The sequence below is a fragment of the Eumetopias jubatus genome, unplaced genomic scaffold (assembly GCF_037043125.1).
Source record: "Eumetopias jubatus isolate StellerSeaLion01/CBP00866 unplaced genomic scaffold, mEumJub1_p1.0 scaffold_14, whole genome shotgun sequence".
Lineage (NCBI taxonomy): Eukaryota > Metazoa > Chordata > Mammalia > Carnivora > Otariidae > Eumetopias > Eumetopias jubatus.
In genome coordinates, this window is record NW_028274820.1 from 22,845,296 (window position 1) to 22,873,267 (window position 27,972).

The following is a 27,972-nucleotide window of genomic DNA, read 5'->3' on the forward strand; positions in this document are numbered from 1 at the left end:
ATGGATCATGCTGAAGAAAATGAAATCCTTGCAGCAAGCCAGAGGTACTATGTGGAAAGGCCTATCTTCAGTCACCCGGTCCTCCAGGAAAGACTGCACAAGAAGGACAAAATTTCAGATTCCATCGGGGATAAGCTGAAACGGGCATTCACGTATGTTGTGTTTTAACCTATTTCCTTTATCCTGTCATTCAGTTATGACAGAAGCGAGGTCAAATGTATCAAGAAAATCTGGTGCGGTGGGGAAAATGAAACAAATGGTGAGCACTTAGGATTTGCAAACTGTCCGCACAGTTCACTCAGGGATAGGTATCTGATTGAATCCCAGCTTCGTTATATATTTCACCCTGTTTATTAAATTTTGATTATACTTGCATCCATTTAACAGTTTATCTAAACACCCTGCTTTCCCATACTCCACCGCCTTCGAAATATCCACCTCTTCTCTTCGTCTCTCAGGAATATTCCAACCACTGTATCTTTTTTTTCCACCCCGACCTCTACACCATTTGGCAACATCCTTAATTTATGTCCCAACCCAGGCTGTGAAGGACACTCAGTGTCCTAGGACTCCTCACTTTGGAGACGCTTACACAGCCATGTTGCTGGCCTGGGAATGGTAATAGGTGTTGCCTGACATGTGTGTCTCTGGAGAGCTCCCAAGATTAGGTTTGATTGCTCCCTTCTGGACCCTTGGGAAGACACATCCATGTTCTGTGTTCATGCATACTTCACAGGGACCCTCCGCTCTAGGTGTGATCATCAGGAGAGTTTTAAAATGTATTCACTGGAGTCAGACTATCTGAGTTTTAAGCCTAGTCCCAATCACCTACCAACTGTGTGCTTGCATTTCCTGCTCTACAAAAGGGGGATAATAATAGTACTTATATCATAGAGTTCCTGGGGGTTAAAATCTGTTAATATATGCAAAGTCCAAGGCACATGGTAAGTACTACATTAGTGTAGCTATTATTAATGTCTTAATTTTCTAAACAAGGAGACTGGCATCTAGTTTGTTCCACTCAAATTCATGGCTCTTGCCACAGTTGCCCCAGATCTCCTTCCAATATCGTCCTTCACCTGACGATCAGATACTTTTGGCCACTGAAGACATGATATAAAGTACCACGCATGCTGCAAGAATGCATTGTCTTTTGAATGGAATAAACTGCTTCCTTGCTTCCTTGTTACCCGGAGAACTTGGGGCTGTCGTGGTGGTGATGAAACCCATCTGTCCATCTCTTATTTAGTGATGTCTCTGATGATTGGCATAGGACTGGCAAAAGGACTGGCCAGGGCCCAGAACATAGTCTATGTACCAAAATCAACTGAACTCTATAGGGATTAAATACAAGGCCTGGGTTTTATCAGCATGATGTTCCACCTAATCAAGACAACCAGACACAGAATCCACTACAACACATCAGTGACAAATGGTGTTTTGAGGTTACCTAATCAAAGACTCTAAAGCACTGACTACATATCCATAAAGCTCATAGTACTTGTATAAATTTCCTTCATTTATAAGGACAGGGGAAACTAAATGGGCCTATCAGTCAGTGGTTCCACATCCAAAAATTTACTCAATCAGTAAATAATTCCCCCACTTTGTTTTACACCAACACAGAAAGTACATTAGGATTTCATCTGCTAAAATAATAGCTTCCAAGGTATCTCAATTATTTTGAAGCTAAATTTTTATTTTTCATGGTAAATTGTAGAGCATTATTATGGAGCCAATTCAGATGTTTCCCTTAAAAAAAAAAGTTTACAAACAGATCTTCTTGTTTCTCATCTCTACAGAGTGGAAAGGTCATTCTTAGCACAGAATGTGAATTTTTCCTTATTGCTCCAGGATATGGGGAAGGGAAAATGCCTTGGTATGAATTCTATAGAAGTATTCCTCATTTTATCTCTGGGTTTTTTTGTTTTGTTTTGTTTTGTTTTTGTCCTCCCAGATGTACTCCTAAGAAGATACGAAATATCATTTATATGTTCCTGCCCATAACAAAGTGGTTACCGGCATACAAGTTCAAAGAGTATGTGTTGGGTGACTTGGTCTCAGGTGTAAGCACAGGGGTGCTTCAGCTTCCTCAAGGTTAGTAGGTATATTCATTTCTTTGTGTTGTTTCCCTTGCCATCATCTCTTCAAACAATTGTTGACCTTTTCTCTGTTTACTTTCATCATGATTGTGAATTCATAGTTTTTATCATATCCTAGTAACCTTTACCTCTCTAAAGGAATTCTTCAGAAATATTTAACCCTTAAAAAGCCCAGAGACAGTAGTAGTAGAATATGGTGATAGTAGTTTGCAGATCGGTATATTCCTAGGAACTGGCTGGGCATGGCCTTACTTCTTCCTAAGTTAGCCAGTCACTCAATGAATGTGTTGTTGGAGTTCTCCTTGTTAAGGTTCTTGACTTTTAAGTCCATATTCTAATTACAAGGGACCGGGATATGCTGAATTCCTCTACATTTGTGTGATTTTTATGTGTGATATAAGAATTTAAGAAAATGGTCATTAATTTATTCATCTATTCATACATGTTTATCAAGCATTTGCCCAGTTCTCCTTGTCCTTATGAATCTAACAGTCCAATCAGGCAGAAAGGCATGAAGCAAATAAAAGCACATATACATTTTTAACTACAAATGATGTTAAACACAATGAAGGAAAATTCAGGGTACCAGAAGATAATAATAGGGGAACCTAACTTAAGTAGGTAAGTCACAGAAACTTCTTTAAGAGAGATTTGAGCTGAGCCCTGAAGGATGAGCGGGAGGCAGGTAAGGAATGAGAGGAAATGCATTTGAGGCAGAAGGAATTGCTATTCCTCCTAAGTGAAGACACTTAGCAGGAAAAGAATTGAGTATTTGAAGACTTGGTTTGAAGAATTACTAGAAAAGCAGCTCGCTAGGGGTGTAGGGGAAGAGGGGCCGGTGGCCAGCGAGGTGGGCAGTGATAGATCTGCCGAGCCTTTTTGGCCAATTTTTGGATTCACTCTGAGTGCGCTGAAAGCCATCACCATGCTTTCACTTGGGGTTTCTTTCTTTCTAAGGGGTCACTAGGACTGCTGTTGGGGTGACGTGGATTTGGTTGGTGGGAGGGGTACCAGAATGAAAGTGGGGAGACCGATTGGAGGTGATAGGACTCGGTATAGGGAAAAGGTGATAATGGCTTGAACAGCCTCTAGGTCCGTTGGCCAAGAATCTCTTCCCTTCTCCAGTTTCCCAAAACTTAATTACTAAATGATCAATTTGCCAAGAAAAAAAACCACTTCCCCTAATGATCAATTAGTTGCATTTTTAATTTTCTAAGTGACCGATTTACCAAATCTGTTAAACATAAGCCTTGTACTAGGTGTAGGATGGTTTTCCACATCCATTTTGGCACCAACACCCCAAGGGCAGAGAAGGAGACAGGTTCAAAGATGGGGGTGGGGGCAGGGAGGGGAGCACACAGAGACTCAGCATCTGAAATGGGAAACAAGTGAAACTGACATTGAATCAAGTGGGACAAAAAAAGCTACAGAAGTACTATGGTGAAACCGTGTAAACTAATACTTCAGCGAAATCCTCAGGATTGTGCCTAATTGGGTTAAAAAGCCATTCCACAGGTTTATTTTTGACCTGTTAGCCATCTTCCATCTTGAACTAGGGTGGTGGTGATAAAAATGAAAAGAGTTATAAAGGTACATGCTGTATTTTATGGTGAATTCAGCCAGATTGGCTGTTGGATTGATTGAGGGGGGAATGGGGAAGCAAGGCATGTCAAGAATTACTTTAAGGTTTCTGGGCCGATAAGCTGGATGCAGGGACATTGAGGAAGAAGGGTGGTCAAGAATGACTCTCAGATTTCTGGTTCTAACATCTGAGGGTTGGAGGTGCCCACTGCAGATGTAATAAAGACTGCAGGAGGGATGAATTTGAAGGGTGAATTTGAACATGTTAAATTTGAAATGCTTGTGAGATAGACAAATGGACATTGCATGTTTATATTTAAAATAAGGGCTAAAAAGAGAGCTGTGGGCTAGAGATGTCAGTTTGGGGATCTTTGACATACAGGGGACATTTAAGCCATGGAAGGCCACCCAGGAAAAGAATGTGGAGGGAAAGAGAAGAGCGCCAGGATCAAGCTTTGTCCAACATTAAAGACCAAATAAAGAAGGAGGAACCAGCAGAAGAGACGGAAAAAGAAGCATCTGGAAAGAGGAAAGGAGAACCAGGAACCTGTGGCTTTACAGGAAGGAAGAAGGAATGATCCAGTAGGTTGAACACTAAGGGATGTAAGTCATCCCACAATCAAATTTGTATGGAAAAGGTATTTTTCTGCCCATCACTAGTCAATGAAGATAGATAAATAGGAACACCAAAATGTAGCAAAGACAGAGATCCAAGAGATTAGTAAGTTGATGTCTTGTGGTTGGTAAATTATTAGTAAAAAGACTTTGTTAAGCATTGAATTAATGCATTCATGAACTTAATTGGATACATGCTTCTTTCTCTAAATTTAAAATCCCTCTAAAATGATGGTAAAGGAGAGGGAAATGGTATAAACTAGCAAGGACAAAGAAAATGGGAGAGCAGGCACCATGGAGCAGGAGAAAAAATGGCAAGGGATAGACGAGTGACAACTGAGTCATCAGAGTGGAGAAAGCTGGTATTTGGGTGTCTGCCTTGCAGAACATTGGGAAATTGGCAGCTCCAAGGGCTGTCAAAGGTCAGAGTCAGGCAGATGGCTAGAAGCAAGAGAGATTGGTTGAAAGTCTGTATAATAAATAGCAAGTACATGGACACCTAGGTCCCCACCAACACCACTCAGTGGATGGCAGGTGAAAGCACTGAAAGATGTCAGGAGGAATGAAGTCTACACATTGACCTGTGCACTAACAAAGGCTCTTCTTTGCCCCGTGCAGCTCCAAAGAGCCTGTGAGAACTTACGGCCCAAGGCAAACGAATCCCCACCCCCAGAGAAAAAAAAGCGATAGTGACAACTGGGGGTTCCCCAACCAAGATGCTGGGGCTGGTCTCCCAGTTGCCATATAGTAAAGCTCATCAGTAAATAAAGGGGGCCAATGCACATGAAGCTTCAAGGAAGAAAACAAACCAAACAGAAAGAAGGACCTCATTGGGCATATAAATAATGGAGAGAGCAAAATAAAACATAATTGCCCTGTAACATTCTCAGCAAGTTATGAAAACATATTGAATCCATGAGATAAGAAAAGGATGTGATTTTAAAGATTTTATTTCGAGAGAGAGCTTGAGCAGGGGAAGGGGCAGACACAGAGGAGAATCTCAAGCAGTCTCCACACTGAGCACAGAGCCCCACGCCCAGCTCCATCTCATGACCCTGAGATCATGACCTGAGCCGAAATCGAGTCGGGTGCTTAATCGACTGCACCACCCAGGTGTCCCGGGTTGTGATTTTTAAAAGGAGCCTTCAGAGAACAAGAAGGAGCTCATAGAAATTAAAAATATGATAGCTGGAATTAAAACATTCAGTCAAATGTGTTGGAAGATAGAGGAAATCTGGAAGTAGAAGAAAGAGATGAAAACGTGTGCAATAAGAAGGGGCAAGATGGGAACCCCAGAGGATCAGTCCTGGTGCCCGTCCTATATCTGCTGGCATTCCAAAAAGAAGAGGTTAAACAGAACAAAAGAGACTATCAAAGAATATTTTCAGAATTGAAATACATGAGTTTTCAGACTGCGAGAAACCACCAGGTACCCAGCAGAGGAAATAAAAAATAAAACGAGGCACACCATAATAAATATCTGAATACCAGGGTTAAAGAGAAGATCTCAGAACTTCTTAGAAAGGAAAAAAAATCACATGATATAACTAAGTGGAAGCTGAAAAAACAGGAAGTCAGTAGTTCACATCTGAAACTGATGAACTGAGAATAATAATGCCAACACATTGTTTAGAGCAAGGTTTCTCAGCCCTGCACCATACCAGGAACAGCCCCCATCCTCAGTCAGTCATGATAACAAAAAATGTCTCCTGACATTGCCAGATGTCCCTGGGGGGCGGGGGGGGGGGGCGCAAAAGCCTCTTAGTTGAAGACTGTTGATTTAGAGAAATGAGATAAATGGTAGAAAAACAGCTAAACGAGTTGGAAATGAGCGCCTCTGGGGAGCAGAACCTGGAGGTAAGGCAGAAGAGAGCCCACTTTTCTTAGAGCCTTTTAGTACTGCTTGGCTTTTTAAACTGTAGACATGCGTTCCTTTGAAATAAAAATAAAAAATAGAAATTTGTTTCTTAAAAAAAAGACAACGTTAAAATGACCATATTATTATATATGGAATAGGGATGCTTCCCCAACTCTTCTTTGGCTAAAATTTTTTTCTTCACGACATGACAATGCATTAAGTGAATTTTGTAGTTGTCCCAGACATTTGGCTGAGCCCCCTGAGCTGAGAACAAGGGGTGTTTATTGCCTACACATTCTGAAGAGGACGCCAGACAGACCATCTCTGCAAAACTATGAGTGAATGACACCAAACTGTCTCTTTAGTGTATCACTTCAACAGGATATATTTGGGGACCAGGGATATGATAGTAAATTTGGAGTGAGAATTTTCTAGAGAGAGGTGAGCACTATACATTTCCGCTCCACCTAAAGTCAAGGTAGGAGTGACTGCAAGAGAACCACTCAAGAGCACTGAACACATGTCCTCTGGAGTTTTGGGGGGATTGTTGCCTAATTCTTGCAAGAGAAAAAAATCTACAGGTAAAAAGGTGTAAACTGCCCATGTAGGCAGAATGGAAAGCCCTCCAGTGGGCGTGGCCTGCACTTCCAAAGCTTCTTATAAAGGTGCCAAGCTTTCCCGTTGGATAAGTGGGTGCTCTGGAAGGTAATGAGGCTTGGCTCATTTGAAAGGTACCTGCCCAAGAAGACTGCCTAGGGAGGAACATATGCCTGCAGAGAGAACCTGGAAGAGTGTAAGAACTGGGCCCTGGAAGTTCCTTATTGAAAAGGGATCCCCAACAGACCCACAAAAACACCCTGTTACAGAAACAGCTAGCATTTGGCCATCAACACGGATTATAGCTACACCAGTAAAAGTAAGACTTTCTGCCCTTACTTAGGTTGGGAAAGAATAAAACAGAAAAATGTCCACCCCTTGGCAAAGAGGAGATGACAGGGAAAAGGGTCTCAGCCTGGGTATAGGATTGGGATGCAAGGGTGGGCAGGTTAGGACCCATCTGCTTAAGTTAATGTGGCTTTCACTGCTTCATCCTAAAGCGCCAAGAGATAAGTATATATAACCCTCTGTTTTTCTGTTTGGTTTCAATCCCACAGGGTTAGCCTTTGCAATGCTGGCTGCCGTACCTCCGGTGTTTGGCCTGTACTCTTCATTTTACCCTGTTATCATGTATTGTTTTCTTGGAACCTCCAGACACATATCCATAGGTAAAAGCTTAGAGTTGATATTTTAGTGCTGTTCTGTTTGGATTTCCAAGCTTTGCAGTGTGCCAAAGAAATAGCCTGTTTGTTATCAGAACATCCGTTTCATAGTAACTTTTGTTACTGCATACCCTCTAGGTGCTTTATAAAAATAGACTCCCCCCAGATTTCCAGAATGAATAGCTTTCTTATAATCTTGGCATACGGGGAAAAAAAAAAAACATTTTCTCATGTAAGAAAGAGCAATTGTTGAAATCTGGGAAATAAGTACTTTAGTTCATAATACAATTTGCTTGGATCTGGTTTTTCTTTTTCTTTTTTATTTTATTAGTGTTACTGCATGTTCCTAATTACTATGCATGTATCACATTTTCATCCTATTTGAGGCTCTGAACTCTACATGATTTTTCCCAGTGTATTTAGGATAAGACTTATATGGACTTCATAACAGCGTTGGTGCTGCAGGAGGCTACCACCAGCGAACACACACACAATGTTTCCGATTTCTGGTGCTGGGTAACAAATATGCCCCAAATGTAGCAGCTTAAAATATTTACTTGATTATCTTGCACAGTTCCTGTGGGTCAGGATTTGGGAAGCGCTCATCTTGGGCAGTTCTGCCTCAGGGTCTGTCATGAAGTTGAGAGTCAAAGGAGGAGCTGAAGCAGCTACTCTCTCCCCCTCCCTCTGTCCTTGCCCCTCCATCCTTCTCTCCACGGGGTCCTAATTGAGCTTGCTCACACCCAGTGCCCAGCGCAAACAAGTGTTCCATCTGAGATGGCAGTGGCATCACCTTCTGTTACCTAGCTTCAGAAGCCTCACAGCATCACTTTTGCTGCATGTCACAAGCCCACCCAGATTCAAGGAGAGAGGAATTAGACTACCACTTAATGGGCAGACATCCAGGTTCTAGAAGAGTCCATGGGATGGAAGATACCATCGTGGTCATTTTTAGGGAATACGATCTGTATGTACATAGCTTACACGGAACCCAGGGGCACAAGGCTGAAGAGCAGTGCAGTTTTAGGTCAGTGATGCTGTATCAACCTCACCTGGGTCTCCTTGAGAACCGGCAACAACCAAGGAGGTACACAGAAAATGATTGCCTCAATTAATGCTTCACTTCACTTTCAGGTCCATTTGCTGTGATTAGCCTGATGATTGGCGGTGTGGCTGTTCGATTAGTACCAGATGATATAGTCATTCCAGGAGGAGTGAATGCAACCAACGGGACAGAAGCAAGAGATGCCTTGAGGGTGAAAGTTGCCATGTCTGTGACCTTACTTTCAGGAATCATCCAGGTAATAGCCACAGGTGGAGAAATGGGCTCTCATTTGTTCATTTAATAAATACCTATTGAGCCTTCGGGGCTGGTCTACATGGTGGGCAGGGTCCAGCCAGCAGAGATCCAGAGCTCGGGGCTCAAAGCACTCAGAACACCAGTCCCACTGCACGGCTCACTTAGGTTGGTATTTATTAGGAGCTAGCAAGCTTCAGTTGGGTCCTTTAGAGATTCCAAAAGCAAGAAAAGGTTAAAGCAGGATTGATTAGTATTGGAAAGAAGCCCTCTCTTACCTGCTTGAAAGGAACAGGAGGTGACGTTGACTCAACATGCCCCCAGTTCTGAGGACCAGGGAAAGTATGAGTGTGCCGGGGAGCGGGTGGGCGGCGGGCTCCAAGCCACTCCCAACCTTCGACTGCTTTCTGTATAACTGGTGTTTCACTTGGGAGCTACTTAACTGCTGCAGAGGCAAGACTGTAGTGTTAGAAAGTGGTCCAGAAAGAACTTTTGTATGTTTTCTGTTGGTTTTCACTTCCTGGTCTATCACATGACTTCTTTGTTTCTTTGTTGTTAAAAAAAAATTAGTTTTGCCTAGGTGTCTGTAGGTTTGGATTTGTGGCCATATATCTCACAGAGCCCCTGGTCCGGGGGTTTACCACTGCGGCAGCTGTGCACGTCTTCACCTCCATGTTGAAATACCTGTTTGGAGTGAAAACAAAGCGGTACAGTGGGATATTTTCAGTGGTGTATGTAAGTAAGCTACTTCCCGACTTACTGGTTTTTCCTTCTTATTTTCCTCTCTTCTCTTCTGTATCTCTGTCACCTTCAAGGCTCACTTTTCCAAGAATTAAAATAAAATGGAAAAGATCTCATTATTCTAAGACTTTTCTGAGAACCCTACACAGAGAATTAAACCTTAAAGTCCCATTTTATTAATAGGTGATACCTCACAAGGAATTTTTTATTAGGCCTTTATTTGGTGACCGCACCTTCACCCCAATTGGCTGAAAGGAATGCTTTTCCTCAAGACCGAATTGTGTTCTCTTTGGGAGCTAACATAATTTAAAGGCATCACAGGAGAACACATCTCTCTCTAAAACTGCTTACTCAAGCAGGCAAAAAAAAAAATAAATCTATAAAAGATTTAACCAACACGATTACCCATCAAATCTAATAAAATCTATGTCGACCCTTGCACCCAACTCAGAGAAAATATAAATTATTTCCAAGCACATAGGGAACAATGGTAAGAACTGATCGTGTTGAAACTGATCACAGATTCTGAAAATTCAGTATTTTCTCACACAGTGCAGTATAATTAGCAATCGATAACTAAATATAGCTTTAAAGCCCCCCTACATTTGGAAAACAAAAAACCTTCTTAATATTCCATGGATAAAGAGGAAGTTATGAAATAACTAAAACCAAATGACAGTTAAATTCTTCGTATCCAAAGTTCTGAGATGCTGCTAAAGCTAGTCCTGGACAGAAGGACCGATGGTCTTTGCAGGTGTTTGTGTGCATTTCATCATGCTGGGCACAGCAGTGAGTGAGCAGATATGGCCCTTGCCTCTTGGAGCCCAAGTCCCGTGGGAAGGCAGATAGTAAACCATTAACTGCATAAATATATAATTAATTGCAAACTGTATTACGTGCTATGGAGGAAAGGTACAGGCGGCTATGAAAGGGAATAGGGAGACCTTTCAATTAGGGGTCTAAGAAAGTCACTATAGGGAAGTGACATTTAAATTGAGTCCTCGATGGATTAGAATGGGATCAAACTGTAGGAACATGTCCTAAATAACTAAATTCTTCATTTCCCATAGTAGCCGATGACCTGCTTCCTACACTGAGATTTCTCTCAGTGCCTTGTCACAAAGGAAACAGAACAGATAAGCACCAGAGTATGCTCTAGGCATCAACAGGCAAGGTGTGTAGCCTGGGCTCAGTGTAACCCACTCTCCCAGGGGCCAGATGAGTACTGACCATATTTGGGGTGCTGAGGCTGCATCCTGAGGATAAAAGTAGGAGACTTTCTTTTCTTTTCATTTTTTAAAAGATTTTATTTATTTATTTTTGCGAGAGGGAGAGAGAGAGAGAGATCAAGCGAGTGTGACAACAGGAGCAGGGAGGGAGGGGCAGAGGGAGAAAAGACTCCCCGCTGAGGAGGGAGCCTGATGTGGGACTTGCTTCCAGGACCCTGAGATCATTACCTGAGCCGAAGGCAGATGCTTAACCAACTGAGCCACCCAGGTGCTCTGGAGACTTTCTTTTCTAACTCTCCTGGGCTTTGTCCAAACTTCAGCACTCTCTTGCCTTTGAAGTGTACCTGGTCCCTTTTTCATCTGCTAACTATGACTTCTTTCTCCCTCTTTCGCCTCCAAAAAACTTCTCTGTGTATTTACCTTTGCATTATCTTGCTGATATCAACCCCTAATCTTTCATCATGCTCAGAACTCAGCTTAACGGGTACTTTTCTGAATATGATAATACTACACTGAGCCATTACCCAATCAAAGAACACCATAATATAAGATTGTTGGATAACAGTTACCACTACAGGGGCGCCTGTGTGGCTCAGTCTGTTAAACGTCTGACTCCTAATTTCAGGTCAGGTCATGCTCTCAGCGTCATGAGATCGAACCCAGTGCTGAGTCTGCTTGGGATTCTCTCTCTCTCCCTCTCCCCTGCTCACTCATTCATGCTCGCTCTTTAAAAAAAAAAAAAAAAAGAATTAAAACTATAAAGTTATATGACGGGGTAAAAATGCCTCCTAATTAATGGGAGAGATTTCGGTCTGAGAACTTTTAACTAGAAATGCACAGTGATGGAAAGACTGGTGTGTCTTAGCACACTAGTGTCTCTGTCTCTCCAGGGGCCGTTGCTTGATGTAACATCCAGTGTTCATTGTGTTACAGAGCACAGTTGCTGTGTTGCAGAATGTTAGAAACCTCAACGTGTGTTCTCTAGGCGTCGGGCTGATGGTTTTTGGTTTGCTGTTGGGTGGCAAGGAGTTTAATGAGAGATTTAAAGAGAAATTACCTGCACCCATTCCTTTAGAGTTCTTTGCGGTAAGTCAACTTTGGCCACAGATGCCTGACTATTTTGGTGAGGGATTTAGAAAGGGGAGGAACAGGGAGTTCTACCTTTTTTCTCCCAGTTCTGCCAATAGAAGGGTAGAATATGTCAAGGGGAACTTTCACAAATATTCTAAAAGAAAGGAAATCTATGAGAGTGTAGACAGGGATGATTTTCAAAGTCGAGGTGAAGGCCATCTGTAAAAATTGTAACATGAATCATCTCTGAGTGATGAGATTATGGAAGATTTTTCTTCCTCAAAATTTGTATTGACTAATTGTTTTATAATGAATACCTACAACTCTAATAACCTGAAAAAATTAAGCTGTTTCCATTTTGAAAAGAGCAAGAGACAAAGGTTCCCAGACTTTCTTGGTTCCTGGTGCTCCTAAGCCAAAAGAAATACCTAAGAGTATTAAGTAGTTAATACATATTTACAACTTAATACGTATTTACATCTCACAACTTAGGAACTATTGTAAAAATAATGCACATGCAATGAACTACTATATATTCTATTACGTTCTTAAATGACCACAACGGTTTATTAATAACGGTACCTTATTATTGGTTTCCTGCAGCCACCACTACAGTGAGGACTGGCTCCCTGCCCTGGCCAGCCCTCCTTCTCCCCTGGATGACCCACTCAGAAAGTTCGATAGCAATAGTTCTTCAAGATGAAGAAACTTGCTTCTCCTTCTGTTATTTTTCCTGTTGCTCGTCAGTAAGGGCTGTCTTTACACATCCGCTGAATCTGTGCCCTGACCATCCAGGGAGGCTCATGCACAGCAGGATTCAGTGACCCCGAGTGTAGCTGAGGGGGGAGACCGCTGTGGGGCCGGTGGACGCCTCTAACCACAGCTAGTGCTGCTGACGTGGACAAGGGTCAGCTGAAAGACTGTGGGTCCAAACATACATTTTCTAATGACACACTGTCAGTGCACCACCCTCACAGTGCACTCTCCAGCATCCCTTGTTCATGCCATCGTAGTAAGAAGGGCAGAGGCCACTCCTGGAAGGTCTTAGGGCTCTTCCTGTTTGCAGTCAGCTGGCCAAACACCTCAGCAGGGAACAGAACAAAATAAAGAGGAAAGAACACCAAGCCAAGAGGCAATTTTGTGGGAAAAGAGCCACCAGGAGAAGTTAGAAATGCTAGCTGCTAACTGTAATTCTGTTTCTTAAAACTGGAAGTTGAAAGTGAGACTAGATTGTGGCTTGGCTAACAAAATCGTTTGCAGCTCACGTTTGAATTTTCATCTATGAAGGCACATTTGGATTTGTGTCTGTTCTAGGTGGTGATGGGGACTGGCATTTCAGCTGGGTTTAACCTGGAAGAATCCTACAATGTGGATGTCGTTGGGACACTTCCTCTGGGGTAGGAAAACCGTTTTTATTTTAAGTAACATCAATAATCAATAGATCTATTATTGTTTGTAACTCCTGCTTTAGTATTCTTACAATCAAAATCTCTTTTTTTCCCGCCTACATATCAAATAGCTGAGGCTTTGGGGTCTTTTTGGGTTTTAGCAGTTTTTTTTTAAATTGTAAAAAAACAACAAAATTTACCATTTTAATCATTTTGAAGTATACAGTTCAGTATGTTAAGTATATTCACATTGTTGTGAAACAGATCCCCAGAACTTACTCATCTTGCAAATCTGCAACTCTGTACCCATTAAAACAAGAATTCTCTACTCTAACTACCCTCCCCCCCGCCAACCCCTGGCAACCACCACTCTTTTTCTCTGTATGAATTTAACTACTCTGGGTACCTTATAGGAGTGGAATTCTATTTGTCTTTTTGCGACTGGCTTATTTCATTCAGCATAATATCCTTAGAATTAATCTGTGTTGTAGCAAGTGACAGAATGTGCTTCCTTTTTAAAGTTGAATGAAATTTCACTATTTCACTGGAGCTACACACACACACACACACACACACACACACACACACACACACACACACACACACATCACCACATTTTGTTTATCCATTCACCCAACAATGGAACTTTGGGGTGCTTCCACCTCTTAGCTATTGTGAATATTATTGCTATGAACATGGGTGTGCAAATAAGTCCTCAGGACCCTACCTGCAGTTCTTTTGGATACATACCCAGAAGTGGGATTGCTGGATCATAGGATAGTTTGATTTTTAACTTTTTGAGGAACTTCCATACTGTATTCCATAATGAGTACACCATTTTACAATCCCATCAACGGTGGTACGTAGTGTTTTCTTTTGTTTCCCGTTGCTGGTTCTTAAAATCTCTCTTCAGGTGGCCTAGGAATTAAGAGCCAAAATAACCTAAATCTAGCCTGACACTTACTAGCTGTGTGACCTCAGGCAAGTCACTTACCCTCTTAAAGCCCCAGTCTCCTCCCCTGTCAGGTTAGCACCATCATTGACTCCTGTGTCCAGGGCAGCTGTGAAGCTACAGGAACTCGTGTGTGCACCTGGAAGAATTTAAGACACGGGAATTGGAAGTTCTACAGTTCATTATTTCAACAGATTTTCTAGTTTCAAGTCATCTCTTCTTTGCTTCATCAATCCCCTTTTACCTAATTCTACATTTAAAATTTTTTACTATTCTCTTTATGTTTGAAGGATAACTGTGAGCCTCTCTTCTCACCTCATTCTGCCTCTCCGACATGGTTGTCTCTGCATCTCTCTGTGTGTCTCTGTCTTTCTGTCTCTTGTACTGTCTCTTCCTCTTACCATCCTCTTCTCTTTCCAGATGAGCAGAATCAGATGTTTGCCCAGATGCTGGGCACTGATGAACCTGGCATACTGTATCAGGCCTTGTCTCTGGTCCCATCTAAGAATCTCCTGGGGAAGGACAGGGGCAGGAGTTGCTCTTGAAGCCAGCGTCCACCCCCCACCCCAGGGCAGGTGTTGAAGGAGGAAGCAATGGATTGCCATCATGAACATGTTACTTATGATTCCATGTTAAGGAATAACCCGGTAGTAACACTTGCTTTTCTGTTTGGACTTATAATTTATAAAATACTTTTATAGCCACCATCTCTGTTGGTGCTCACAATCACACTGTTGACATATATGCTCTCCCCATTTGACACGATAAGGAAGTTCATTTATTTAAGCATATGTTTATTGAGTGCCTGTTATGTGCCAGGGACACAGCAGTTAAAAACAAAAGCAGCTATGCAAGCAAAAAAGTGTCTGCCCTCACGAAGCTTATATTCTCCGGTGGGGGAGGGGACCAGGGGGTATGAACAGTGAGAAGTGCTGTGAAGAAGACGGAGGCCAGGTAAGTGATAGGGAGGGGCTGGGGTTGCTGTGTTAGGTAGGCTATCCGAGAAGGCGATATTTGAGAGACATGGATGAGGTTTAGTGGCTCACTGGTGAGTCCCAGCCTGGACCCAGAATACAGTATTCCGATGCTCAGTTGTTAGCCGTTTCCGTTACCTCACACCTGGGTCTCTAACATAATTAGTCATGTGCTAAGCCTTCGTCTTTGACTAGATTCAATAGACAGTTCTAGTCAATAATCACAAATAATTTGATTAAATGTGAATTCTTATGCTTAGATTTCTCCTTTTTAAAAATTCACATACAAATAACCACAGTTTCTACCCAATACCTCCCTTTCCCTATTGTATTGTACCCAAATATGTTGCTTTTCCTCCATGTGTGAGAGTCATACTTTAAAAAAAATTTTTTTTTACCTTTCTATAACTTGACTACCCTTTCTGGAACTCTGCCCCAAACCAAGCAGGAAAGAAATAATGCTTACCTAACTGCCTATCTATATATAATCATACCGTTTATCTATGAGTCTTAACTGCTGAAAGTCTTACTGCTCCAAAACAATGTCTTAAAACATAATCAACTTGTTTGCTCACAATTCACAATCTAGGTAGGGAGGTGGGTGGTCTCCTGCTGTCACTTGGGGTCTCTCGGGCAGCTGCTGATATCTGAAGGGGTGCCTGGTGGGCTTCACTCCCCGGTCCAGTCTGTCAGGTGGAGGGCTGGAAGGCGGAGGGCGGGTGAGCATCTTCTCCCGCAGGGTGACTCCAGCAGGATAGCCAGACTCTTTTATGTGGTGGCTCAGGGAAACAAGACAGAAAAGCAGAAGGTGCCGGCCCCTAAAAGCACTCATCCAGCATCACCCGCCCCGCATTCAGTTGGCTAAAGCAAATCACAAGACCAGCCCAGATTCCCCGGAGGAGACACAGATCCCCCCGCTACACAGGAGGAGCAGCCCAGACAAGAATGGGAGGAACTGTTGGCGGCCATATTTGAACGCAAACTACTGCACTTATCTATCCACACACACAGGACCGTGTGTTGACTCTTAAATGTCCCAGTCATGGCAGTATATCCTGTTTCTTGGTCTACTTTCCTTAACTCATTCCAGAATACATTCTTTTCTCCTATTCTTCTTCTGCGCTCCCAAATCTGCTGCTCTGGCTTCCCTCCTGGCTAATGCTTCTGCAGCAAAGTACAAGGGAAAGACAGTCAGTTTTGCAGGCAGACCTCCTGGGCTTGACTCCTTGCTCCATCTTGGGCAAATAACTTAACATCTGCAAGGTTCCGTTTTTTCACCTCTAAATTAAGATAATAATGGCACCTAGCTAAGAGGATTGCTGTGAGGACAGATGAGATGATGTATGGCAAGCATACGGCACGAAACGTAGGCTTAATATATGTTCGGATTTTTTTTCCTTCTCCCCCTCTCGTTCCCTTACCCCTGAACTTGAAACATCTCCTTTGTCACTGTGATATGACACAGTCAGAGAAATAGGCACAGGGAGGCAGGTTCTTCATGGTTTTTGTTGTACTGGTCGCCATTTGTACGTGAGCCATCGGACCTTGGACAAATTGCTTAGTCTCACTATCCCTCATTTTCCTCATCTGTAAACTGGGGAATATAGTGGTGCCTAGCTCCCAGGGCTGTCAGAGATAAATAAGCACAGAACCTGGCGCAGAGGAAGCACCTAATAAATGGTTGTTATTGTAAAAAAGAATAATATGGTATGTAAATTGATTGTTGTTATTATTTAGCCCAATGCCTTGAATTGGATCAGGTGCCTTTGAAAACGTCTAGTGCCCCTTACCCCATACCATTCTAGGGAATCCCTATTTTGTTTCTTTAGGACAAGGGTTCCAAACTATAAGAATGGACCACAAAAACTGGGTTCCCCATTGGTCCCTTCAGATTCCCAGGGCTACCAGGTAAGACCCAAAGGGTATAATCTTCTGTTGCTCCTTTCCCATGTTAGAAACTCACCTAAAGAGATCCTGGGAAGCAGAGACCTTACTTGAAATAACAAAGGGGAGTAGTCTGGACAGTAGTTCTCCTCTAAGACAGCCCTTGTTAACACCCTCCCTGCCCTCAGACTTTGGTTCAAATGTCTTGTGCCACCTGAGCACTTTGCTGACCCTCCCTTCTTCCTGTTCTGTGTCTTACTTACACCTGCCATACAGAGTGTCATGAGGTATGAGGTTACTCCTTTTCTAAAGAAAACGGCATCTGATATCTGCTGATAACCCATTTGGGTAGAAAGCCAGTACTCTAGGGTTGGGCCCTAAAAAGAACCTGTGTGTGTCAAAGAGGGTGTTCATTCCTTTTTGCCAAACCAGAGCAACTAACCATCCAAGCATTGATCACCTCATTTGCAGGTGAGGCTCTTCTGAAATGCTTCCGTCTAGTTGCATGTTTTTTTCCCAGTGGCCACAATACGTGGGTTAAAGTCAGCTTGACTTTTCAGGCTACTGCCTCCAGCCAACCCGGACACCAGCCTCTTCCACCTTGTGTACGTGGATGCCATCGCCATAGCCATTGTTGGATTTTCAGTGACCATCTCAATGGCCAAGACCTTGGCAAATAAACATGGCTACCAGGTTGATGGCAATCAGGTAAAAAAATCATTCATTTCCTGCAGATGTTTCATTATGGTATAATCATCCTGCTGTGCTATGGAAGGCAAATGATTTGGATTTCTCTGTCTCGTTAGAAAAACTTATACTTTGATATTGGGGGTACTGGAAACATGTATTTATTCAACACTACAGTTTTTTCATTATTCCTGTGCATTAGATCATCAGAGCACTGAGGTACAGTTCTACCTCATGTCATGGGTGGGGGTCCTGCTAGGCAGAGGTAACCTTTGATGTGAGGCTTTCAGTTTGCTATACTCCGACAGATGTTATCCTTATTTTTTAGGCTCACAGCCTGAGAAGCAAATGTTTTTCTAGAACCATTTCTGTGAAGACTTTTCTTTGCTCATCAAACTTGGACATGTGATTCATCACTCAAACTCCACATTATATTCTTTGCCACCACTTTTTAAAAATTTTTTGAGAAGGATGGGGGGAAGGGCAAAGGGAGAGGGAGAGAGAGAGAATCTTAAGCAGGCTCCACGCCCAGCACAGAGCCCAACGTGGGGCTCAATATCACAACCCTGAGATCAAGACGACCTGAGCCAAAATCAAAAGTCAGATGCATAACTGACTGAGCCCCCCAGGTGCCCCGCCACCTCCTTTTATAACCTATCTATAGATAAGGTATTTAATCTGAATATGATGAGTCATAATTTTAGCATGACACTGTCTACTTTAAAACACTGTGTATTTCTAAGAGAAGATTAAACGCTGGACATTCCCACAAGACACAGTGATCCAACTAGGAAGACCGGAAGTAGCCCTGAGAGCAGGACTCACTCACTCACTGGTCCCAGGAGGACACTGGCATGCACTCACTGAAGAGCAACAGTCCAGGCATTTAGAAGATGCCAACAGTTCTATACCCCAATAACTTATAAATATTTTGTCCCTTTTTGCTGCAGTTTTCTTTTAAAAAAAACATTATTTGTGTAAAAGAGTGGGTTTGGGAAAGTGGGGACTAGGGAGTGAGTGCAGCTTTTATCTCTGACAGAACAAAAGCTCTAAGTGTTTTTCTCCCATCTTATTCAAGAATCCCTATTTTAAACTCACGCTAAACAAACTCTTGTATCTGGAAAGAGAATGAAGAGACAGCCTATCCTGCTGAAAATGTATCTTAAATGGGCCATCATGCCTTATTTCCTGAAGAATGACTGACTTCTCTGACTGACTTCTCGTGTGCTTTGTGTCCACATGGAAAAGGAGCTCATTGCCCTGGGACTGTGCAATTCCATTGGCTCACTCTTCCAGACTTTCTCCATTTCATGCTCCTTGTCTCGAAGCCTTGTTCAGGAGGGAACTGGAGGGAAGACACAGGTGCGTATACAACTAGCCTCTGAGGACCGGTGATTTGGGGTAGTAAACTTTAATCCCCTGATTCTGTTCTGAACCCAAACAAAGCTGCTCTCTCTGAAGATTGATGCTTCAGGGAGCTGTGTAGTGAATCAGAGAAAGGCATGAATGGTTGAAGCGATTCACAGGAACTGAATCTATAGGAAAGAGGTATATTCTCCAGTTAAATCGAAAATTACACAACACTCCCTGCTACCAGTAAACCTCAGAGTTCAGACATAGGATGTTGCCATGAAAGCCTAAGGCTGGGTATGGATGGTCAGGATGCCAGCACCATCCAGTAGAACTTTCTGCAGTGTTGGAAATGTTCACTATTTTGCATCATCCAGTACGACAGTCATTAGACACACGTGGCCCTTGAGCACTTGAAACATGGGAAATGCAACCAAGACCTGAATTTTTAGTTGTATTTAATTTTAATTTTAAAAATTTAATAGCTGCACATGGCTAGTGGCTACTGCATTGGACAGCAGAGTCTCATTTGACTCTGCTGGCCCTTGTGGGTCTTGGGTCATTATCTCCTTTCCCTCACCCCTGACAAGGGCATTTCAGTCAGAGTTTTTAATCATTTCAGCCTCTATTTAAAAGCTGTAAGAGAAACCAAAACTTCAGAAAGGGGAATAGGAAGGAGTTATGGGTTTATGTAATGGTTTTGATGACTTGTTTGAATCCATATTTTCTTGATCTTCCTGCAGTAATTAACAAAAGACTAAGATCACCCTCTGCCCCGCCTCTTACTCGTGTCTTCTAAAAGCCCGTTTCATGTGTCATCTCTCATTCAGCTTGCAGGTTGTTTGGCCTCGCTAATGATTCTGCTGGTCATATTAGCCACCGGATTCCTCTTTGAATCATTACCCCAGGTGTGTAGTTTGGACTTGGTGTGAGGTGCTTCCATGTGAAGAGATTTTGCTCTTTTGTTTGTTTATATTTTTGTGGCCATCTCATGGGTTTTTACTCTAACCCTATCAGAGCAGTATAAGAAAGGGCCAAGGCTGGGACCAAGATCCCACTCCACAGTCTACAGTCCTGCCCCACAATCTGGGACCTTGGGAAAGCCATCTCAACATCTCTGGGTCTCTGTTTCTTTATCTGCAAAGTGGGGGGTTTGGACTGATTAATCTCCAAGGTCCCTTCTCTCTTTGATCTTCTATGACCTTGTACTTCCGTTAAAAATCTGAGATGGCCTTCACTCCGAAGACATTTGTTTGCCCATCTAATTAATCTAGCAGAGATCAGAGTAGAGAACATCATAGTGTAGGAAGACCATGGGTGAAATAATTCCTCGAGTACCAAGTTTAATTCTGAACCTCTTGACCACCATGCAGGTTTGTTGCTAGGATATAAGCCTGGTTTTCCAAGGCCCATTCTAGCTAACCAAGTCCTGAAAATCCAGGTGTTCATGGCTCCACACGTACCATCACGGCTGCGTGGGAAGTGAGTGGGGAGAGGACGTGGGGAGGGTAGCAGGGGGACAGTGAGGAGCCAGCAAAGGGGGCTCTCTGTCCACAAGAGGAGACACATGCGTGATGTGCTCTGTTTCAGGCTGTGCTGTCAGCCATTGTGATTGTCAACCTGAAAGGAATGTTTATGCAATTCTCAGATCTCCCCTTTTTCTGGAGAACAAGCAAAATAGAACTGGTAAGTAACAAAGATGATTGTTAGGTTAATATGTCATTGCGACACCTGGATGAGTGCTGGTAAAAATGTGAGAAAGATAAGTTAGTGCTGTCATTTGTTATATGTAGTATCTAGTCAGGCAAGGTTAGGTACTGTGTGTGTGTGTGTGTGTGTGTGTGTGTATGTGGAAATTCTAGCATGATTCTACGTAAAGCTTTCTGTCTTTCTTGTAGACCATCTGGCTTACCACTTTTGTTTCCTCCCTGTTCCTGGGATTGGACTATGGTTTGATTACAGCTGTGATCATCGCTCTGCTAACTGTGATTTACAGAACACAGAGGTGAGTGTACAAATTGGGATGGATGTGATTGTCCTGCCTGAAATTGCATTGTTGACTTTAAATATATTGTATTTGTCAACAGACACCACTAGATTGTGAGCATCTTGATTGTGAAGGTGCTATTTCCAGAGTCCAATGCCGGGCATATAGTGTGTATTCTCTGAAAGCTTGTTGAGGGAATCCACCCAGAAAAACAGCTAACGTTCATATCATATATTCTAATTCACAAAGCACTGGTGCATACCTGCTAAGCACCAGGGCATTGTAGCAAGTCCATGGAATGTCAAATCAAAGACCTTGAGCCAATATTCTTGCTTTGCCAATCCCTCTGACATTGAACAACTCACTCCACTAGGCCTCAATTTCTCATCCACACAACAGTAGAAAGAAGACTCGTGTGTAGGATATAGTAAGGTAATATGAGGTGCTCAAGCACTAATATCTGTCATTACAGGATCCAGTTTGAGCCAGATTGTCCTCTAAAAAGAGGCAGGCTCTCGAAAAATAACGTTTAAAATCTATTCAAACTGGGGCGCCTGGGTGGCTCAGTTGGTTAAGCGACTGCCTTCAGCTCAGGTTGTGATCCCCAAGTCCCGGGATCGAGTCCTGCATCGGGCTCCCTGCTCAGCAGGGGGTCTGCTTCTCCCTTTGACCCTCCCCCCCTCATGCTCTCTCTCTCTCATTCTCGCTCTCAAATAAATAAAATCTTTAAAAAAAATAAAATCTATTCAAACTGGGGCGCCTGGTGGCTCAGTCATTAAGCGTCTGCCTTCAGCTCAGGCCATGGTCCCACGGTCCTGGAATGGAGCCCCGCGTCGGGCTCCCTGCTCAGCCGAAAGCCTGCTTCTCCCTCTCCCACTCCCCCTGCTTGTGTTCCCTCTCTCGCTGTGTCTCTCTCTGTCAAATAAATAAAATCTTTAAAAATAATAATAAAATAAAATCTATTCAAACCAAACTTAAGAAAACTTCTATGCTAATAAGATTTTTGTTGTTTGTTTTCTTCCCACACCTTCAGTTGACTACCTCCCCCAGGAGTCAGAGCCTCTTACTAGAAACCAAAAGAAAATCTCCTCCCCTGCTTTTAAGTAAGAGTAGGAAGACAGTTCTATTGAGTGGATGAGAATTAGACTTACACATTCCTTGGCATGGCTTGAACTCCACAACATTCACTTTTGCCCCCATTTTTAAATGCCTGAGTCTTTTGTCCTGACTAGGTTGTGTGGTGTGCATGTGTGTGCGTGCATGTGTGTGTGCATGCATGAAGAGTATGTGGATGTGTGAGTCATGTATGTTTGGGACAGGGTGTGGGCATGTGCCAGGAATGGCCCTGGGAATGTGATCCATGTGAAGGCCTCTGCAAATGTTCCCTATAAGGATCACGTATTCCTGAATTCACTAGCAAGTCCATACGTAAACATGCAAAACTTCCCGTTTAAATCACATACTGGGCCTCAAAACAATGGTATTTTAACACCCTGTCCCTCTGTCTTTAGTCCCAGCTACAAAGTCCTTGGACAGCTTCCCGACACAGATGTGTATATCGATATAGATGCATATGAAGAGGTAGGACTTTTTTCTCATTTTAAATGATGGTAAGCCAAATAAATAAAATCTTTTAAAAAATAAAAAAATAGGGGTGCCTGTGTGGCTCAGTCATTAAGCGTCTGCCTTCGGCTCAGGTCATGGTCCCAGGGTCCTGGGATCGAGCCCCGCATGGGGCTCCCTGCTCCGCGGGAAGCCTGCTTCTCCCTCTCCCCCTGCTTGTGTTCCCTCTCTCGCTGTGTCTCTATCAAATAAATAAAATCTTTTAAAAATAAATAAATAATAAATGGTTGTAAGTATGTCATGGGATCAGCTGACTACATTTTTTACACAGGACAAAAAGTGGGGCTGAAAAGGAGGGAGGTGTTGCAGTCAGAATGAAAAGCCTGAACTGGAATTTACTGTCTGTATTCACTTTTAGAGTTTATACTTTACATTAATCACTCAACCTCCTAATATTTACTTTTCCCCTTTCTTCAATAGGGATAAATAGATATTCCTGGAATTAAAGTATATATTTACCAAATACTGAAACTGAGAGGATGGTTTGTACTTGCGTGATTTTATGCCTTCAAATTCCCTTGATTTTGAATATCCTGAGGGGGCATCTGGAAGACTTGTACAAAACCTTTTAAAATTAGCTTCGTCTTGTAAGACTGATGAATCACAGACCTGTACCCCTGAAACAAATAATACATTATATGTTAACTAAAAAAAAAAAAGGAGTCAGACACTTAACTGCCTGAGCCACCTGGGTGCCCCCCTAAATAAAGTTTTATTGGAACACACACACACACACACACACACACACACACACACACACACACACGAATTTTTCTCCAAAAAAATTAGCTTAGTCTCTTTGATTTGCCTTATGTTTGGGAAGCAATTCTCAGATTCACTCTAAGTACTGGGAAATGAGACTTGTATTAGGATTGTTCATTTTTCCTCCTTCTATAGAATTATGTGCTGGGTTTGTCACTTCCAAACTGCATTCTAAAGTTCCTTAAGGCTTCTCGGTAAAACATTCACTCTGTGGAACTTGGGTCTGTTTCAGCTCCTGCCTGCATTCCAGGAACCAACGAACATAACCTCTCTTCACTCCATCTGCCTGTTCTTCATGGTCTGAGGGGCAGCCTCCCCTCCCTATCCGTTTTCTTATCTCTGTTTGTAAGTTTTCGGTTCCTTCTTTGTTTTTTATGGTGAATATGAAACAAAGACTTTTAAAAGAAATGTGAAGATGTTGCATATTAAATGCTTTCTTCTCAGACCTCCTTCCTCCAGGGCACTAGTAGGTAGGCTAGAGTGACAGAATTTTATCTAAACACCATAGGAGGGCCTTTAGTGACTTCTGCGTTGATTTTCAGGTTTGAGGAGGGAGGCGGGTGCAGTTGGAACTCTGAAATATTTCCATGTGTTAAATTCACTAACATTTTATTTCTCAGGTGAAAGAAATTCCTGGAATAAAAATATTCCAAATAAATGCCCCAATTTATTATGCAAATAGCGACTTGTATAGCAGTGCTTTGAAAAGAAAGGTGAGTCACAAGAAATTGATGATTTTTGAGGGGACCTGTGGATTGACAGGAATGTGAGGGACACTTAATGTCTTGATATACCTTTTATACTATTTCATTTTCTCCCCCTTGGTAAAATACATAAAATTTATCATTTTCAGTAAATTTACCATTCAGATGAATGAAGTACGTCCACATTGTTGTGCAACCAGCACCACTCACACCACTAGTCATTCGCTTTTCTCATGTGCACATATTACCTTTTCAAAAGATTTTTAAGAAAGAGAGTGAAAAAATAATTTTAGGTGTCTCACTCTTCGGATCATGTGGGTTCCTTTGGTCGTGATTAAAACTGGATCCACACCGCCCAGTTTATAAGAAAACCTGCCAATCAACCCACAGAGTCTCTTAAATATAAGAATCTGAGAGTACATTTGAAAAATACTCCTTTAAATATTCTCTTTGATACTTTAGTGTATTCACTGCTGCATCCTGCTGAATGCACATAAGAATAAGAAGAGTTACTCCCGTTCCTTTAATGAGGGAGTAACTCAGCTCAGGGTGCCTGAGGGTAGAGCAAGAGGTGGGGTGATAACTTGGTATTGAAAACAGTCCAATGGGGGAGATTTGAAGATGTACTGCATTTGGGTGGGTTTCTGGGTGCCGAGAAGTGATTTTGCGTGTATTGCTCTTCTATAAAGACTGGAGTGAACCCAGCATTCATAATGGGAGCAAGAAGAAAGGCCATGAAGAAGTATGCTAAGGAAGTTGGAAATGCAAATGTGGCCAACGCAACCGTTGTCAAAGTGGTGAGTCCTCTCTTCACTGTAGCTGAAGAGCCTCCGCACCGCCCCCCACCTTCATGCATGATTGAAGTCTTAACACAGCAGGAAGCCCCTAAAATAGGAAAGCTTAGAAACAGTCGAAGTATCCTTTATATATTAAAGATACATGATAAGGTCAGTTATGAGAATGCTTCTGAAAAAATTAGGGATATGAGCCCCAGAAAACATTGTTTAAAAGAAAAAAATAAAGATCACACAGTAGTACCTTAATAAATTGTACTTGTACCATGGGTACTTTGTCATACATTCATTCAGCTGATAGTGAAAAACAAAACAAAACAAAAAAACCTCAGGCTGGATTTTGCTGTTCAAGCTTATGGTAACTTGTGGCCATGCTGAAGTTAACGGAATGGTTTTAGAAGTGAGGAGAAATTGGATATGATGACTAAGGAGAGTGGATTTTATTGGACAAAAACAAGAGGAAGAAGAAAAGAAACTGAGCTAAAACTGAATATTATGAACACATCCTTTTTCTGTCACATTACAAGGTGGGGATATGGCAGATATTTTAGAAGAGTCTGGTGGAGTCAGTAGTTTGAGAGTATGGGAACTAATTTTCCCTTATAAATCTTTCTCAGGGGCGCCTGGGTGGCTCACTTGTCAAGCATCTGCCTTCGGCTCAAGTCATGATCCCGGGGTCTTGGGATTGAGCCCTGTGTTGGGCTCCCTGCTCAGCGGGGAGCCTGCTTCTCCCTCTGACCCTCCCCGTGCTCATGCTCGCTCTCTCTCTCTCTCACTCTCTCTCAAATAAATAAATAAAATCTTTAAGAAAAAAAAATCTTTCTCAGAACCAACATGTGCGCTGTTCATAGGCTTCTGGTTTGGTTTACCCATTGACAGGATGCAGAAGTAGATGGAGAAGATGCCACGAAGCCTGAAGAAGAAGATGATGAAGTAAAATATCCCCCGATAGTCATCAAGAGCACAGTCCCTGAGGAACTGCAAAGATTTATGCCCCCGGGGGATAACATCCACACCGTCATTCTGGACTTTACGCAAGTCAACTTTATTGACTCTGTTGGCGTGAAAACCCTGGCTGGGGTAAGCATCATCTTATGAGTCGTTTCATAGCTCTGTGCCATCAGTAAAATCAAAGAGTTGAACTAGGGTCCCCTTCTCAACTCAAAATTCTCCCTTTTTTTGGTGGTTTTTTTTTTTTCAACTTTTGATTGTGGAAAACTTCAAAACCGTACCAGAGTAAGAGCACAGTGTAATGAATCCCTGTGTAAGCACCGCCCCACTGTAACAGCTCATCAGCCTGTGGGCAGTCCTGTGTCATCCACCATCTGCCTTCCCGCCATCCCCTTCTCTGACCCGAAAGCACATCCCAGCCATTGCCTCTTTGTGAATATTTCAGGGTATAGTTCTACAAGGAGAAGATTCTTTTACCAATCAGTACCATAACCCAAAATTCAACGGGAATTCTTTGATGGCCTCATTATCACTGTCCATATAAAAATTAAGAGAAATACAAATTAGTTTTCAGCAATTAGTTCAAAATGCATAATTATTGAAGCGAAGTAGCTCAGGTAAATGCACTAGCCTCTTGTGTCACTAAATATATACTGGTAGAAAGAGACTTGCCTTGGGCCCAGAGTCGAGAGAAACTAAACTTTATTTCAACATTATTACAGATTGTAAAAGAATATGGAGATGTCGGTATTTATGTGTATTTAGCAGGATGCAGCGGTGAGTACACTTCTAGAATGGGGAGAAGTTTTAACATTTTGGTTTCGTTTCTTTCTTTTTTAATAACTTTTTAAAAGTTTGGAAATACTTTCCCTTAATTTTAGTTTCTGGCAGAAATGAAAATTATTCAGGAAGGGAAGGGAAAAAATGAAAACCATTCTTCTGAAAATCACTCTGAAGCTAGCTTTGAAATTAGTCACTCACAGGCACCCCTGTCCCTGGGCTATTGTGGCAGGCCTCCTGACCTGGACTTTGAGGGAAGGAGCTTATAAACCATTGTTCTGAGCTGGTACATTTTTTAGTAATTATTTAATGGCAGCCCTAAACATAGTTCTATACAATCATTTAGGTTTTTCCATGACAACGCCTGCTATTTTTGCTTTATAACAAATTTTGGTTGAAACAGTGCCTGAAAATGGAATCTACATAAAGGCATCGCTTTTCACCTGCCAGGATGGCAAAAAGGAGAAACGTCTGACAGCATGCTCCATAGGCACACTGTGAGAGAACAGGGACTCTCCGACATTGCTGGTGGGAATGCAAAATGGAACAGCCTCAGTGGAGGGCAGAGCGGCATTATCGTTCCCAATTACAAACGCACTTTATCGTTTAACCCAGCAAGTCCAGCAACGTGCTGCATATACTCAAAATGACACGCATACGTGGTTAACCATCTATAAGCAGTTGCAGAAACTGGTTACTGTCTATAAAACAAAAGACTGGAAAAAATGTCAAAGAAAAGGGACCAGTTAAATAAATTGGGTACATCCACACAATAGAATATCATGTAGTGGTAAAAAAAAATTAAGTACAAACAAAATCCAGAGTAATGGGGTAATTGGGTGATGGGCATTAAGGAGGGCACTTGTTGGGATGAGCACTGGGTGTTATATATAAGTGATGAATCACTATATTCTACTCCTGAAACCAGTTTTACCATATATGGGATCTAGAATTTAAACAAAAACTTGAATTAAAAAGTTGAAATTAAAAAAAACAGAAAATAGTTTCCTACTACTACTAGGGTGTGACATCGTGGGGACGGGATTGAAGTGACACTTTGTCATTATAGTATTTAAGCTATATAAGAGTGCTAATTTTTTTAATGTTCAAGACTGATACCCAGAGTGTGGACTGATTTTCCTTTCTTCTTTTGTAGCACAAGTTGTAAACGACCTCACTCAAAATCGATTTTTTGAAAATCCTGCCTTGAAGGAGCTGCTGTTCCATAGCATCCACGATGCAGTGTTAGGCAGCCAGCTTCGGGAAGCGCTTGTTGGGCAAGACGCCTCGGCTCTCCCTCCCCGGGAGGACTCAGAGCCCAATGCCACTCCAGAAGCATAGATGAAGAACTCAGCTGGGATGGGGTATGCGTCTCTAGTGAAC

At 42.4% G+C, this 27,972-nt stretch overlaps 1 protein-coding gene across 2 annotated transcripts; it reads left to right on the forward strand.

The window, feature by feature from the left end:
* Nucleotides 1–27,930, forward strand: SLC26A5 (solute carrier family 26 member 5). 2 transcript variants are annotated; one of them, XM_028118889.2, is made up of 18 exons: nucleotides 1–152; nucleotides 1,958–2,097; nucleotides 7,311–7,421; nucleotides 8,550–8,716; nucleotides 9,283–9,447; nucleotides 11,616–11,768; nucleotides 13,068–13,150; nucleotides 17,512–17,659; nucleotides 18,887–19,000; nucleotides 19,819–19,896; nucleotides 20,579–20,674; nucleotides 20,887–20,993; nucleotides 22,487–22,556; nucleotides 23,981–24,073; nucleotides 24,754–24,861; nucleotides 25,738–25,938; nucleotides 26,532–26,586; nucleotides 27,746–27,930. In XM_028118889.2, the coding sequence occupies exons 1-18, from the start codon at nucleotides 1–3 to the stop codon at nucleotides 27,928–27,930; spliced, it is 2,226 nt and encodes a 741-aa protein (XP_027974690.1). The 2 variants fall into 2 exon arrangements, with proteins under 2 accessions (XP_027974690.1, XP_027974699.1); XM_028118898.2 differs by lacking the exon at nucleotides 20,579–20,674.
* The last annotated feature ends 42 nt before the right edge of the window (nucleotides 27,931–27,972 follow it).

What these genes read in the sequence shown, in the direction of transcription:
- SLC26A5 (XM_028118889.2), top strand. Translation starts at nt 1, where the DNA reads ATGGATCATGCTGAAGAAAATGAAATCCTTGCAGCAAGCCAGAGGTAC. An exon ending in ACCAGGTTGATGGCAATCAG is followed by an intron (nt 17,660 to 18,886) that starts GTAAAAAAATCA and finishes CACATGGAAAAG; the next exon opens with GAGCTCATTGCCCTGGGACT. An exon ending in GTATTTAGCAGGATGCAGCG is followed by an intron (nt 26,587 to 27,745) that starts GTGAGTACACTT and finishes CTTCTTTTGTAG; the next exon opens with CACAAGTTGTAAACGACCTC.